We start from the raw sequence: 11,945 nt of genomic DNA, 5'->3' as shown, positions 1-11,945 counted from the left end.
TGACATGAAACGCTGCAAAGTTGCAATGGTGAAAGATGATGACAAAAAAAGGTCCGAAGTTACATTGGGATTTTCGTGGATTCCCAAGTGCGAGTTAGTTCGATTTTGTCGTGGGCTCGAGGCAGCTGAGAAAACAATCAAACAAGTTTGGGACGAACAAGAGAATCAGTATGCAGCCTGGGCTGAGAATCAGCCCGGGTCCGGAGGACGCAATCGTGGTACTACGCCATGTCCATTGAACGCCTCCTTGGGCCGCCTTCGGGAACGGAGAGCCACTTCGCGCCTACGGACACCTGGTGTCAGAGATTCTTCTCCGACTTACGGTACCAACGGCACACCTGCGCCGTCGCGGCGGGACACCCGAGGAGGCACCAAATTCAACCCGGTCAGCCTCGACGAGGAACCGGACGATGCGGTTTCTCCTACCAGCCCAGAACCAAGACCTACGAATTCTGCGTCCAGTGAATCTGACAACCGCAATATAGCGGAAACTCGAGGTCAGGCTCCCACTGTCAAGTTTAGTCAGGCGGACTTCATGCGGAAAGAAGGAATCAAAGAAGGCTGGGGGAATTTGAGTCCTTCAGAAAAAGAGGCTCGAGAAGTTGTTGCCGAGGCTCTTTACGAAATCTATAAAGCGACCATGCTACAGAACAACGAAGAAGAGGTCCAAGGACTGATTGCCTCTGAGTGCGTGGAGAAGGAGCTTTGATTGCTGATTGATAAAAGCAAGTCGTTTTCAGCATCGAGATAAGTCGTCACTGGGATCAATCTTTTGAGAAATATGGAAAAGAAGAGAGAAAAAAAGAAGAAAACACCAGCAGAAAAGCTACAAAAAAGGTCTAGCCAGTCCGGTTGAGAGTTAAGTATATAGGAACGTAGTGTCGGACGGGAGAGGTCTTTATTCTCTATGATATGATCTTCAATTTTGCATTTTGCTTTACGGAGCAGAATTGATTGTGTTTGTCTTCTTATATGGATTTTTCAATATTTAATATTCGTTTGGATACTCGTTCAAAGGCATTCGTAGGTGAGTCTTCGTCCAAATTTTCCTCTCCATTCCTCGCAATCCCGCCAAACAAGTCTTAAGTTCTGCACGGCCCTGACTGACGGTTTCATCCCTCAGGGTTAAATCCAGTCATCCGGCTTACACACTTTGACTGATTTCAGTCCCTCTTTGACGTTTGCCATCTCTCTTTTAAGGTCTTGGATATCACTATCGAAATCTTCATTGCCCTTGGCAGTACATTTTCTGTTACTGCCATTCCTTTCTTGGTCGTCCCATTTGGCGTCTCGCCTGAGTAACCTGCATTTTAGAGATACAAATCAGTTCTCAGTCTTAGACACAAATATGAGGGGGCTCCGGATTTGAAGTACACACCTGCTGCGTCTGCCCAGTCTGCGTTGTAGACTAGCATGGCTGGGCTGTAAAGTTAGGGAGGATGAGGGCACGTACCGACCCGTACTAGATCTTGACTGTACAGATCTGTTGGAATGTGCAACGCTTCTAGACGTGTCTTTCGAAACCAGGTCAAATCGCACTCGTTTTTGTATTCCGTCACTAGGTTCTCTTCGGGTCGAGTGTTTGTGACTGGACTTATTTGAGCCGCCTGTCTTTTGCGAGGATGCTGTCGGGACTGGTGAGGCAGATCTGTTGCCCAAAGCTTCAATTGTTCTCTCAAAATTCGCAATTCCCGTGCGAGCACGGTCGGCAGACGACGGATCAAACTGTGCCATTATGAGGTGGGAATTGTTGGCTTCAAAAGATGGGGAGGTGTCGATTCCGTGAAGGTACTTGATGTGAAGAAATCACAAAGGAGCAGACTTGGATCTACGAGAATTCTTGGAGAGGACGTATACCTGGGGCGGATGGGACAATAGCGAGTGGACGCGCGAAGTGGGTCGAGGGCAGATCAGCCACTGTGAACCAAGTAACGAGTGCCGTTCACCGCTTCACCGCATGTTTGTAGCCCGGCGAGTCAACGTCAGCACGTACCCGTCAACACTCACCCATCAAAAATCACTCCCATCAAGAATCGCATCAGCTCAAAGTCGCTCTCAGCACCATTTTCCACTTTTCAAGGCTGGAGGTTCTACGACGGCTCAGGTCACCTTATTGGTCAGCGTCACGAAAATCCTGCCTGGACGGGGTCCTGGCATTGGGTTCGCGAATGAGGGAATGATTCGGACAAACTGCCTACTTGTAACATATGCCTCGTGCAGTCCGGGACGACCGTTTTGAAATGGCCCATCAGCGGGCATGTCGAGGAACCTATTGCGTAAAGCGATTTTACCAAATACGACTCTAGGTATGGCCTACGAAGAGCTTTGGATCACCGAATCGATAATGTGATGATTGCATTTCCCAGTGGGCTGCTATGGCTCATGCTTTAGTCTATCTACTGTGCAAGTATTGGCTTCTTCAGTCCCCATGGGAGATGAATACTGGTCCCTAGCACCACGCAGAGGTGCTTGCACATTGCTAGAGGGGCTTGATTTCGCAGCTGTCTCCTGCGGAGTCGCTTGCTGTCGCAGATGTCCCTGCGGATCCTCTTGGTAACGCACTTTTCCTTGCGGAGAACTTATTGACGCAGCTGTCTCCTGCGGAGACTCTTGGTGTCGCAGATGTCCCTGCGGGGTATACTTGTTCTCGGCAGCGCCCTCCTTCGAGGAAGATGGAAACTTTTGTATTTTTCAATATGGTAAATATAAAGCACAACTCTCCAATTTGACTTTTTCTCTATCGTACTATTTTAGCGCTGTAATCAAACCACTATTGTCCGCTGCCTAAATTGGATAATCTCGCTGATCGACGAAGGAATCCATGCTGATGAGGGTCTGGGGACTGACGACGTAGTGCTCCCAGCCTTGCTGACCGACGGCTATTGTTCGCCGCCGTTGAACCCTGGCGCCCCGCCGCCGATCTAGATCGTTCTTCAGTCGGAGCCAAATGGCTGGGTTGCGTATTCCTGGTGGTCTGAGGCACGTCTGCGGTGGTGTCATTAGCACATGCTCCAGTGCCGGTCGACACGCCCCTGCGAGGGCGGATCAAGGCTTCCAGAGCTCCCTCGCTGCGACTGTATCCTACTATTAGTATATTCTCCACAAATTCTGTGGGTAGTTGCGCTCACCAAACACAACACGACGTGTTGAATCCCGTGTCCCTCTGGTCCAGCCATCCTTCAATGCAAGCCAGATGTGACAAAGCTCTACATTCCACACAGCGTAGGACTACGCTCTCACTTGCACTTTCACCGTCTTCGGTCAGACAAAAGGTGCAGTGTATATCAGATACCTCATCACTGCGGCCCAGGCTGTGGAGTTCTATGCCCTGTACACCAGCCCGGATGTTGGTGACGCACGATAGGAAAGCGGGCTGGTCTGGCGAGATGGGCCACGGAATATTGTCTGCTCTCAGTGTTGCAGCAGTGACGAAGGACCCCATACTCGGTGATGGGTCTGTGGCGGAGGGAGGGTAGACAGGTGAGTTGAGACTCGCCTCGTTCAAAAGTGGTGGTCGATGGGTGTTGTTTGAATTCAAGAGCCCGGTATCTGAGCTTCGTAGGCGCGTAGGTGTGCCCACCGCGGATGGCTGAGGGGAATGGTCAAGGTCGGGGACTGCTTGCGGCGTGTTCCGCACGGCTGCTTGACACCATCGGTGAGCAATATCGTCAGCTTGCCGGCTGCGATGCCACCGCGCGCAGAGAAAGTCTTTTGCTATATTGCAAAGAACGAGCTCTAAGCCCATCAAGTCAAGCGGAAGACTGGCAAGGTTAATCAGCTTTTGATGGCCTTTTTTGATATCCCGCCAGTTGACTCGGTTCTTGCAGGATGCACCTTTTTCAGTGCGACCGCGGCAGGTTTTGGTCTCTCCCCGAGGGTCAAGTCCCATTTCACAGACAGCCAAAGGGTCCCAGAGTGTATTAGACATTTAGGCGGTAGTCGGTGGACACGAAGGAAACAATAAAGAAGGCGGAATAACGGAGCTCAGGAACGCGAGATAATATAGCATTCAACTTTGCAGTGCTATACGCTCCGAAGAGCGACGCTTTTATACTTATATGGCTAACATGGCGAGATGCTTTGTAGCATATACATAATATTGCAATTTAGCTCTTCATTCCTTCTATGCGAGAATCCTGTGTCTGGAATGAGATACGTCGTAGGCAGACATATCCTTGACCGATTGCTAGGAGAAAGCCTTAATGTAACTGAGAAAGTTTGACGTCAAAGCTAGGTTGTCGCCATTTAGTAGGAAATGATAAAAAGATTTCAAGATGAATGCTCCTGGCTGATGTGATAGATGGATCTGGGAGCAAAGAGAACTGGTCCTAGGATCGCAAAAGCTCCCAGGGTCCATCGACCTCGGTCCCAGGAGCAGCCACAAGGTGCCCGGGGCCCTCGCCACGTACTATAGGACTGTTTCCCAGGTTCCTGGCTTAAATTACATATTGTTTGAATCTTGCTTTTGGATACGGTCCGCTTCGTAGGGAAATTAATTATACTTAGGAAGCCTTCACGTTAGATAATGGAGCCAACTAGAGTGAGTGATCTTTCGGTTTACTTTTAGGCTACTTGCAATGCCACAAACAACCCCCAAATACGGGTGGTGACTAACGCTAGTGAAGGGACATGATAGCTTACTAGAATTACTTTAATCATTTTTTATGACATCTAACAATGGTGCTGTTGTAACACTTATTCCTCAGGGGCAATCTTTACCTTCATTTCTTCCGCTCACAGTAGCATACAAACCCTGATTCAGAACGCAAGGATCATTGCAGAAGGGGTTGAAGAATAGATTGTGTTCTATTATGCACTAGGAATTTAAATTAGGTTACTGGGGTTGAATTCTGTTTGTCGGGTTACTTGCCAATGCAGCAATAGCCCAGAAATGCTGTCAAATATGGCTGTAAAGTCACACAAATGGGGTGGTTGTTTTGCCAGAAGATAATTAGACCCCGTCGCCGCTGATTTCACTCATCATCTTATTTCAAAGCTTGAATTGTCGGCACTCATCTATGCACCCACAAGCCACTCCCAAATCGCGCGAGCGTCTCTTGCTCTGTCCCATCTCCCGTATCCCAGGATGTAGCTTTCAGGACCTCCCTGCCTCCTGGCCAGCATTAGGCTGGCCATAAATACTTGGTGATCACCCTGATCTGAACCGGACCCTGTTATCCCCCGCCGAGCACTCTCATCGTCCAAAGTTACACAACGATGTGAAAATACTACGGCCCCCGAAGTAAGAACTTGGTGCGTTGAATTCGTGCATAGGGCACCACACGGTCAGCCTGTAGGACATCGGGCCTTCTAGGAAAGAACGGTCAACGTGCACAAGGTAAATCCTCTGCAAAAAGCGCATCTACCGTCATCGGACCCGAGCTCGGCTTAATCGGGGGTCGAAGAGAAAAGCAGTGTCGCCGTGCTTGTCAACAGGGGCCTGGGATGCTCGAAGCATAGGAGTGATTTAAATAGCTGGAGTAGGTAAATACGTTCCCTCCCTCAACTTACTGCAGGCTACTCAATGAACATTCCACCCTAAAGAATTGTGGGGACAAAAAGAGAGTCCCAGTGTTTACTGGTCAAGCCGATTTCGAGAATGACTGAAGCAATTATCAATGAAGCGCTCGACTGGGAAAGGAGAAGCGGAGCGACCTTTGAAGCCGAAAAGACAGCTATCATACACTTTGCGCCCAAGACGCGTAAGTTGGATTATGAACCGTTTACCATCAAGAGACAGACGGTTACACCCAAGGATCACGTCAAGATCCTGGGTCTGCTGATGGACACGAGACTGAAATACAAGGAACATATGGCGAGAGCCGCGTCCAAGGGCTTGGAGGCAGCGATGGAGCTTCGGCGACTTCGCGGCCTTTCCCCAGCAACTGCGCGGCAGTTATTTACATCAACGGTGGCGCCAGTTGTGGACTACGCCTCCAATGTTTGGATGCACGCGTGTAAGGACAAGGCCATGGGGCCGATCAATCTCCGAAGAGTTGGAGCACAAGCCATTGTGGGGACATTCCTCACAGTCGCAACCAGCGTAGCGGAGGCGGAGGCCCATATTGCCACCGCGCGGAGCCGATTCTGGAGACGGGCCGTGAAGATGTGGACGGACATGTATACCCTTCCTGAAACCAACCCGCTCCGCAGAGGTACAGACCGGATCAGAAAGTTCAGACGATATCATCGCTCGCCGCTGTACCAAGTAGCAGATGCGCTTAGGCACATCGACATGGAGACACTGGAAACAATGAACCCGTTCACGTTGGCCCCATGGGACGAACGTTTACTGGCCAATATTGACGGACAACATGAGCCCCAGACTGAAGCGGGCGGATTGATGCAGATCGCGATCAGCAGCTTGGCACGGAACAAGCTGGTGGGGTTTGGAGTCGCAAGCGAGAAACAGCCTCCTAGAAATCGAAAATTGAAGCTCAAAACCTTTTCCACCACATTGGGCGCGAGAGCAGAGCAAAACCCGTTCTCTGCGGAGCTGGCAGCCATGGCACATGTGTTGAAAATGGTAGTCGGAATCAAAGGCTACAAAATTACGTTGCTCACAAGCAACAAGGCGGCGGCGCTCACGCTAAGGAACCCTCGACAACAGTCTGGCCAGGAGTTTGTTTGTCAGATGTACAAGTTGATGAGAAGGTTGCGGAGAAATAGAAATCGGATCAGTTTCCACTGGATCCCCCCTACTAGCGAAGACAACAAACTGTTAGGTCGGGCTAAAGAACAAGCCAGAGTGGCGACACAAGAAGATGCCCTCCTACAAGAACGCGTCCCGAGGATGAAGTCGACAACACTTAATATCGCACGGTCCCAAGCAGTGCCCAGAAACAAGCTGCCAGAGAACGTAGGGAGACACGCAAAACGAGTGGATGCCGCACTCCCAGGCAAACACACTCGGCAGTTGTATGACCGTTTGTCGTGGAAAGAAGCGACGGTACTGGCCCAACTCCGTACCGGCATGGCTAGACTCAATGGATATCTCAATCGAATTAATGTAGTAGAGACGGATCAATGCGATTGCGGACAAGCAAGAGAGACCGTGGAGCACTTCCTCTTCCGATGTCGGAAGTGGACGGCGCACCGGACGGAAATGTTACAATGCACGCAGACTCACCGAGGAAACATATCCTTCTTCCTGGGCGGAAAACAGGCTTCTGATGATCAGAAGTGGACACCAAATCTAGAGGCAGTACGGGCCTCCGTACGTTTCGCCATCGCGACGGGCCGACTCGAGGCCACTTGAACATATCGGCCAACATAACTACCTACCCTCTTCTTCCGACCCTACTCACCCACCACCTCGTGCCACAGATGGTAGACGCGCTTCAACTGCCGAAGATAGGATGTTGAACACTTGGGGAAGCGCCTTCAAGCCAGCCTACTAACCCATACTACTAACCCACGAAAAACTCGCTGCGACACTGCTTTTTGGAATTGTCATATGTGACAAGGCATTATGTATGGGCTTTCAGGAGACACAGTATACACAGATGGACATGTACAGTAGACCAATGATAGTTGCCCTTTCGGCTCGGCCGCCGGGCGTTAATGAATCGTTTGTTTGTTTATAAGGCAGGAACTATACAAGCAGGAGTGAGTCTCAACGTCATTGCCGCGCTTGAACTACCTCTCCCTTGATGTATATATTATTCGCTCACGTACTATTAGTATAGAACACATAAATTCAACTATTATACCTGGGTCTATTTCCTAGTTTTCCCCTGGTGTGATCAAATGCCAGCGGAATAAGTATCGACGATGTCTGAGCTCAAGGATGTTATGCGAGACTTACTTTTACTACATAGAGCAATATAAAACGATTGAAAGTTATACTAGATGATATGAAGAGTTTCAAGGAGAGCACAGAGGTCGCCAATTCCCATTTGTTACTTCTGTGAACCGAAAAACCGTAGAAAGTCACTCTTGGACATATCATCATTTACTACCTTACAATCTGGTCCCACCCGCACATCCCTGAGCTCGTAGGTGACTCGACGACCGTTGACTTGCTTCTCGACCTTGTAATAAGGTATGAAGATATCTTAATCGGTCAGCCCAAATGTAATTCCTTGGGATAAATGGTATGGTCTGCTCTACCACCATTGCCGTTGCTATCGCTACGAGACTGCGGACCAGACTTGACTACAGGAAGGGGTGATTGCTCACTATCGGGGGAGTTGACGGAGACATTCTGACTGCCTGTCTGCCCTGGCTGTTGGTCTGGCTGCTTCGAAGCGTAAGAGGGCGTATCGCTTGTTTGCATTGTAGTGTCCAGCCGTCTTCTTCGTTTAAGACTCTGTGCTTTCGTGGTGGAACAACCTAGCAGAAGAAGCCACCCAGCCCGAAAGGTTTTGAGCCTTTTGTAGGTATACTGATGAGCCCCGAATCACCAATGTGCGCCTAAGCCGGGGGATCTTCTGTCCTTTCGCTTCGAGCCTAGAAACCTGAAATACTAGACGAATTCGTCCCCAAGATTCATAAATAGACTTTAGCCGCTCTAGAGCCAGTTGACAGGCCAATCAATTCACAATTCGACCTTAAGGCAAGAATCTATTTCTGATCTAGCAATCAGGGGCGACTGATTCTCCTCATAGTTCCGGGTCCACTGTTGTACATTTCGAACTGATCAGAAGAGAATGTAACAAGCTAATATCGGCAACAGTTTGGTTCAATCGAATTGACAGCCGGAAATGTATTTCCCTTGAAAATTACAGCGGTGAATCGATGTAAAGTTTAACACCTACGCGCATTGACCCGTGATCGATTTCTGGCATTGGCGCAGACTTAGACCCGGTCATCAACACCGCAGTTTGAAATTGAGATTTCCCTGTACTTTCATTAATCTCCCTTTTTTGCGCAACAATTGGCATGGATCTGAATTTCAGACATGAGCAAAATTGGCCTGCAATAGTAATCGTGTGCGTCGAAGTTTCGGGAATGAGATTTTGCGATCATCTGAATGAATAAACTCTCGGAGGTAACGAATACTAGTTTACTCGTATTTCCACGTCTTGAAAGATGGTTGAGGGATAGGGGGTAAAATGACTTCAGTGTGAATCGGATATCAGAAATGTGCACTGTATACAAGAAAGAGCCTTGTTCTGGCGGGCAGGGAGCAGCCCGGGTACTGAGGCGCCGCAACGAAAGCTGCAGATCCGTATTGATCACCAATAGCATTCTATCCGGAAACCATCAACTGAGCCTGCCAATAGAAGTGGCTTAGTAAATATGAGGTACACTATCCATTGCACCGGCTTTTGAAAATGCAGATGGCATTCCTCGTCTAATTCTAGGAGTATAAATACCTAAAGCCATTTATGCGGGCAGTTAGCGCATCTCTGAATCTTGGTGAGAGCAACACTAATCCTAATCAGGAAATATGAGATTGCCCCCCCTTGCACAAGCATAAAAATGATTTACACAAATAGCTCCATAACCTGGAGCTCAGCATTATCCCCCCACTGAATTGTAGCTTTATAAATACCGAGGGACCCCTCGAGTAACAGATGATATTACAGCTGCAGCCAAAGAAAGTTGGCAGTTGGTATTAAGATGGATTATGCAGAACTCTTCGCAAAATTCCCAGTGGACATCTGTGGAGAACTGGCAGATCTATGGATAAAACTGCTTGAACCCAAGGTCGATTATTCCGGTCAAAAATCCCCATGGTTTCCAGAAGATCTCACTCTAATGAAGCCACAGCGGATGTTGAAGCAAGGTGAGTTCACTTCTGTATCAATGAGAACCGTATTAATGTCAAGAAGATCAAGTGAGTCTTTTGCAGCACTTGATACGTGGAAAACTGCTCGAGTCTTTGACTCAGAATGCTTTGAATGAGGAGGCGCAAAAGATCTGGCGCCTCCGAAGCTCACCAATTCACCAAAAAACCCTTTCAAAGATCCTTGAAGTTTTCCACGGTCACCAGCAAGGGCCCAACATCTGGCCCAACATCGGTTAGTTTCCTGCTGCTCTTGTCGGGGAAGCTCATCGAAGTTGACAACGGTCCTCTATAGAAGTGACGTCATATGGCTCACAGTATGCAGCACAGGATGCAGCCACTCAGATTATTGGCGTGGACCCAAAGTCATCGGGTGTTGTATTTGACTTGACATTTGATTTTGCCGTTGAATGGAAGACATATTCCTCCGGAGGTGGTTCACTGTAAGTGTCCGAGACTGCTGGTATTGAAGGCTCTGGTGGACTCTATCCTTATAGATTTTAGTCACGCTGCGACTACTCCTTGTGCGCTTCACAACGGACAGATCGTTCCTCGAGAGGGCATGATTCCTAGCGTGCTTCAAACCCCGTTAGTCGGTCAGGAAGTCCAAAAGGACAACCGAATCGGTATCCTTAAGATTGTGGTCGCAAACGAGTAAGTGCCTGCTGGTTGCAAGCAACTCTGTCTCTGACACGACAGCCAAGGAAAATGCTCGGTAGATCAAGATCTCTACCCCCATACGTGTAAGCAAAACGCTCTCAGCTTCTGTTAGGCTCCCTGTTCCCCCTCAATATTGACTGCTTGTGAAGGGCGTTCTCGATAAGGGTTGCAGTTTCGGTCAGCCATGGTTACCCATTTTCAGCGAGCGCAAATGGGTGGGAGGATGTTCCGAGGATGATAGTGGAAATCGGAGCTCAAAAATGGGCCAGCAATGGTTTCTCGGCATCTTGAGATACAGTTGGTTGGCCTTGTAGGTTGTGTAGTCTCAGTTTCTTCCTTCAGCAAGGGTGCCGCAAATCAAGTTTCTGCTTTCAGACATAGGGTGTTACAGAAAGATGTTCACAGAAAGATTGCATTGTTGAACTTCAACTTCGAACTAAACACCGTCGTTACTGTTAGGGATCAGACCAAATTATATCAATTAATGGTGTGGCCTATGTACAAGAACGATTCGTTAAAGAAACATGAAAAGGGGTAGGGTAGATATTCAGTAGAAAGGAAGGCGGTGGCAGAATATCAAGCGAGGCCTTGGGCTGAGCATCTGTATATAGGGCTTCGTGCGAAGATCCTGTAACAGTCACTTACAACCTTAATGATGCTTAACCCTCTTTGGCTCTGGTGAGCCGTGCTTCCGACGCCTTGAATAAGCCGAGCGTCTACTGCTCAAAGTTTCTCTGCGCCATCTCATTTGAAAATCATCTGTCCGTGTGGTCTGAAAACCGTCCTCAACCTCGAACATCCCATGACTCCATTCAATTGTCTCATATCTGACCACCTCAATCTTCGTGAATGACATTGCTTGCTCGTTGGAAAAAATCAATTCCAAAGAATTAAGAGCGGCTACCAAATCACGACCAGAGAGGATATTTGGAAATAGAGGCGATTCGTTCAATTGAGAGAGCATCACCCCAAGGGTGTCCTGATCTGGATCCCATAGTTTAGACGCAAAGGATTCAATGCCACAGATAAATGGTGTCACCGCAAGACTAAACCCAAGAAGGATGAGTCTTGCTTTGCCACCAAGAAGAATGTCCGGCGAGTGTAAACGTGGCGGTGGTCGATCGAGAATATTCAGGCACTGTGCAGAAATCTGCTCAATTCGATGAAGAAGTTCACTGCGCAGGTGCTCAGTAGACACTTTACTAAAACTGGACTCCTGCTGGGCTAGCTGTTCGTGAATTTTGTGCCAGATTCGACGGGTCTCCGGCTTCGTTCGATGCCAGTCTTGTTCTTGCAGTTCTAGGCCGCCCTCAGAGCCAACGCGCGGCTCCCATTCGGTGTCACCGCGACGAAGAATATCTTGAATCTGCCGATATTCCCCAGATTGGCGGGGCAAAGTCGAGCGAATCAGAGCATAGCAGATGACGAGGAGCAATTGAGGAAAAGAGAAGCGCGTCGGGACAGAGGAGTCAAGCTCCGAAGGCACGCAAGGAAAAGAGCGTTTCATCTTGTCAGGCTACTTTTTATAGAATCACGATAAGTTTTGACAGAA

The 11,945-nt window shown here is 48.8% G+C and overlaps 7 protein-coding genes across 7 annotated transcripts; 3 read left to right on the top strand and 4 right to left on the bottom strand.

The window, feature by feature from the left end:
- Nucleotides 1-25: 25 nt before the first annotated feature.
- On the top strand, nucleotides 26-709 carry N7478_010234 (uncharacterized protein; the record flags this gene model as incomplete). Its single annotated transcript, XM_056926448.1, has 1 exon — nucleotides 26-709. The coding sequence occupies one exon, from the start codon at nucleotides 26-28 to the stop codon at nucleotides 707-709; it is 684 nt and encodes a 227-aa protein (XP_056775818.1).
- Nucleotides 710-1,125: 416 nt separating this feature from the next.
- N7478_010233 (uncharacterized protein) lies at nucleotides 1,126-1,734 on the bottom strand (the record flags this gene model as incomplete). Its single annotated transcript, XM_056926447.1, has 2 exons — nucleotides 1,126-1,303; nucleotides 1,454-1,734. 2 exons carry the CDS (start codon nucleotides 1,732-1,734, stop codon nucleotides 1,126-1,128), a joined length of 459 nt encoding a protein of 152 aa, XP_056775817.1.
- A 1,036-nt stretch (nucleotides 1,735-2,770) lies between these two features.
- N7478_010232 (uncharacterized protein) lies at nucleotides 2,771-3,928 on the bottom strand (the record flags this gene model as incomplete). The annotated part of the gene is made up of 2 exons (XM_056926446.1): nucleotides 2,771-3,074; nucleotides 3,129-3,928. 2 exons carry the CDS (start codon nucleotides 3,926-3,928, stop codon nucleotides 2,771-2,773), a joined length of 1,104 nt encoding a protein of 367 aa, XP_056775816.1.
- Nucleotides 3,929-5,599: 1,671 nt separating this feature from the next.
- N7478_010231 (uncharacterized protein) lies at nucleotides 5,600-7,258 on the top strand (the record flags this gene model as incomplete). The annotated part of the gene is made up of 1 exon (XM_056926445.1): nucleotides 5,600-7,258. The coding sequence occupies one exon, from the start codon at nucleotides 5,600-5,602 to the stop codon at nucleotides 7,256-7,258; it is 1,659 nt and encodes a 552-aa protein (XP_056775815.1).
- An 807-nt stretch (nucleotides 7,259-8,065) lies between these two features.
- Nucleotides 8,066-8,278, bottom strand: N7478_010230 (uncharacterized protein; the record flags this gene model as incomplete). Its single annotated transcript, XM_056926444.1, has 1 exon — nucleotides 8,066-8,278. The coding sequence occupies one exon, from the start codon at nucleotides 8,276-8,278 to the stop codon at nucleotides 8,066-8,068; it is 213 nt and encodes a 70-aa protein (XP_056775814.1).
- Nucleotides 8,279-9,567: 1,289 nt separating this feature from the next.
- On the top strand, nucleotides 9,568-10,391 carry N7478_010229 (uncharacterized protein; the record flags this gene model as incomplete). Its single annotated transcript, XM_056926443.1, has 3 exons — nucleotides 9,568-9,733; nucleotides 10,029-10,176; nucleotides 10,238-10,391. 3 exons carry the CDS (start codon nucleotides 9,568-9,570, stop codon nucleotides 10,389-10,391), a joined length of 468 nt encoding a protein of 155 aa, XP_056775813.1.
- Nucleotides 10,392-11,042: 651 nt separating this feature from the next.
- On the bottom strand, nucleotides 11,043-11,900 carry N7478_010228 (uncharacterized protein; the record flags this gene model as incomplete). The annotated part of the gene is made up of 1 exon (XM_056926442.1): nucleotides 11,043-11,900. The coding sequence occupies one exon, from the start codon at nucleotides 11,898-11,900 to the stop codon at nucleotides 11,043-11,045; it is 858 nt and encodes a 285-aa protein (XP_056775812.1).
- Between the last annotated feature and the right edge of the window lie 45 nt (nucleotides 11,901-11,945).

The sequence above is a fragment of the Penicillium angulare genome (genome assembly GCF_028827245.1).
Source record: "Penicillium angulare strain IBT 27051 chromosome Unknown utg000007l_segment0_segment0, whole genome shotgun sequence".
Lineage (NCBI taxonomy): Eukaryota > Fungi > Ascomycota > Eurotiomycetes > Eurotiales > Aspergillaceae > Penicillium > Penicillium angulare.
This window is presented reverse-complemented; position numbering and strand designations above follow the sequence as displayed.